The 2,641-nt window shown below is 48.4% G+C and overlaps 1 protein-coding gene across 1 annotated transcript; it reads right to left on the bottom strand.

The window, feature by feature from the left end:
* Nucleotides 1-498: 498 nt before the first annotated feature.
* On the bottom strand, nt 499-2,228 carry LOC104422260 (expansin-A10). The gene is made up of 3 exons (XM_010034524.3): nt 1,971-2,228; nt 1,573-1,885; nt 499-1,455 (listed from the first exon to the last, which is right to left on the bottom strand). The coding sequence occupies exons 1-3, from the start codon at nt 2,095-2,097 to the stop codon at nt 1,152-1,154; spliced, it is 744 nt and encodes a 247-aa protein (XP_010032826.2). The 5' UTR covers nt 2,098-2,228; the 3' UTR covers nt 499-1,151.
* Between the last annotated feature and the right edge of the window lie 413 nt (nt 2,229-2,641).

The raw sequence follows: 2,641 nt of genomic DNA, 5'->3' as shown, positions 1-2,641 counted from the left end.
TTGTAAGCAAAGGGGGAGCTCGCGGAAGGGCGACCAGTGAAACTATTTAGAATATGTCTTAAGCTTTGAGTCAGTAAAGAATACCCATTCCAAGTAAATTTCCTAGTTTGAGGAGGTTGTCTTGAGGGTGAGCACTAGTCCCGGCCCAACACAGGAATCGGATTGGCCGGTTTTGCGCGATTCTCTATTTCAAATTTTTGCAACTGGCTATGACCGGTCGCGTTCTCATTCTTTGTGTAGAAACTGACCAATCGGACCAATGACCGGTATTTATTCATTTGTTTTTTCTCTCTCTAGCAGCGCAAAAGCCGCATTACAATCAAAGATCTCACGTGCATCTGCAATCGCAGCGTCCCAACCCCGAAAATACCCTTGAAATAAACTAACAAATTCTCGCCGCGTCGATCAAGACAATCACGTGGATTCCTCGTTCGAACACCCATAACTCAAAAACAGCAGCGAAAATTTCGGAACTTTTAACATCAGACAGCAACCAAGTTACACAGAATACATTAGTTTATATAGAGTTTCAAGTACACCATCATCAGCTGATCGGCTGTGTGAAAAAAAAGTCTTGTCACTGCTCAGCTTAGTGCCTTCCTGAGCTCCCGAAACAACAGAAGAAAACGAAGAAAAGAAAAACCAAAGCTAAAAGCAAAGTCTTCTTCCACAACCTCCTGCCTCTTGCTGAGAAGCGAAAGCCTTGGAATTTTACAATCGACAGTTGCATTTCATTTCATTTTCCTGGGCGGGTGACCACTCCTCATTCACCTCAGCCTAATCGATTCTTTCCGGTATATAGAAAAGTTATTTGAAAAGAGAGGCCTTCCACGCTGTGTAGAGATGATCTCCGGTGTGATAGTTATGACACAACATGACACGACACTGTGTCACACCCGTTTGAATAGAGGGCATGAGCACAAGGGGGGAACAGACTTTCGGGGCCGCTCCTAAAAGGCCTGCCCGCCCACAGGGGACTAGGACACCACATGACCAACACCACGCACATAATAAAGTCACATTGTTATGTTCAGTAGCCTATATTTGACTAGAGGAAATTAAAATTGGGCCCTTCATTGGGTTAGAAGGTGTAGATTTTTTTTTTTTTTTGGAGTTAGCTTTTCACGGTTTTTCCGGCCCCAGGGTCGGGTTTAGAATTGGGACCCGCTGAATGTCTGGCCGAAGGACCAGTTGGGCGGGGCGGCAGCGTTGGAGATTGAGATGCGGCCGTCGCTGGTGGTAACCTGGAAAGAGAGGGCCTGGCCGTTGAGGTACGAGTTGCTCTGCCAGTTCTGGCCCCAGTTCCTGGACATGGCTTGCCAGCCGGTGTTGGAGCCTTTGATGGACACCGCCACCACGTCCCCAGCGCCACCGACGTTGGTTATCAGGACGAGGTTGAAGTAGGAGTGGCCATTGACGGTGAATCTGATCCCACCCTTCCTCACACAAGAAACCCTGTACGAACACATACATCGTTAGCGTGCTTGCTGATGATGGAAGAGTTGAAAGGACTTCAATTAGTGTTTTCTGACTGAACAGAAAGTGCCATGATCTATTCAACTAGTTGCTCACCTTCTGTACTGAACAGGAACTATTCCGGCTTTGTACTGAGCGATCTGCTGGAAGACCGGCTCGGCGAGGTCGAAGTGCTCGAGAGGGGGATTACACCATCCTCCATTGTCGTTCGGGAGGCTAGGGTTAGGAGGGCAGAAATTGGTGGCAGTGATGGTGATGGAGCCGGACAAGCACCACTGGCTGTCACTCACGCACTGGATCTCGTAGCACGCTCCGCAGCTCTGCCCGTTGTTGAACAGGGCGGTGCTCAGGGCGGCCGTGTTGGTGCCGTACCCCTGGCTAATCAGATTCCCATACCCACAAGCCCCACCTGAAAGCAGATCCAAAAATATTCGTCTTAACTCAGGAACCGAAATGATGTTGCAGACAATGTGATTCTTCTGATGATAACTTACCCATTGTTCCAGAAGCATCACTGCCCCCATAGAAAGTGGCGTGGGCAGAGGTCCATCCGCTCCCATCGCTCTGGACTGTCTTCAGCAATGTCAGGAAGGCCACAATGGTGAATCCGAGAGAACCCATTTCTGGCTTTTGCAGCAAGAATTTGCAGCCCAAGATGACAGAGGGAGAGAGGGAGAGAGAGATGGAGAGAGGGAACAGCTTGGAACTTCTGAGTGAAAGGGCCTGGGAAGGAGAGAAGTGAGGAGGAAGAGGGGCCAGGTCCGTTGCTTATAAAGAAGCGGGAAGGGATGGGGAGCGGTGGGGGAATAAAATAAAGGGAGATGGAAACATGGAGGAACAGTATCTAAACTAATAACCGAAACAGAAAAAACTGCTAAAAGAAAAAAAAAAAATTAAAGCAAAGCGCTTGTCGACATGGAGCGGAGAGGACTCCAAATTTTTTTTAACTTTTCTTTTTTGGAATTCCCCATATTCTGCCTAGATTTATGATCCATCTGAGTGGACTTTTTGACCTTTTTAGTTCGTGAGGACCAAGGCACATTGGGAAGAGCCCGGTGGTTCAGCTGAAGACCGGTCAGAGGGGTGGTGGGCAATTTGGGGTGAGAGAAAGGAATTGAATTTTGATTCTTGAGGGGGGTGGGGTGGTGTTGAGATGCCCACAAGT

The sequence above is a fragment of the Eucalyptus grandis genome, chromosome 10 (assembly GCF_016545825.1).
Source record: "Eucalyptus grandis isolate ANBG69807.140 chromosome 10, ASM1654582v1, whole genome shotgun sequence".
NCBI lineage: Eukaryota > Viridiplantae > Streptophyta > Magnoliopsida > Myrtales > Myrtaceae > Eucalyptus > Eucalyptus grandis.
Note: the sequence above shows the minus strand (reverse complement) of the source record. Positions and strands in the feature narration are given on the sequence as shown.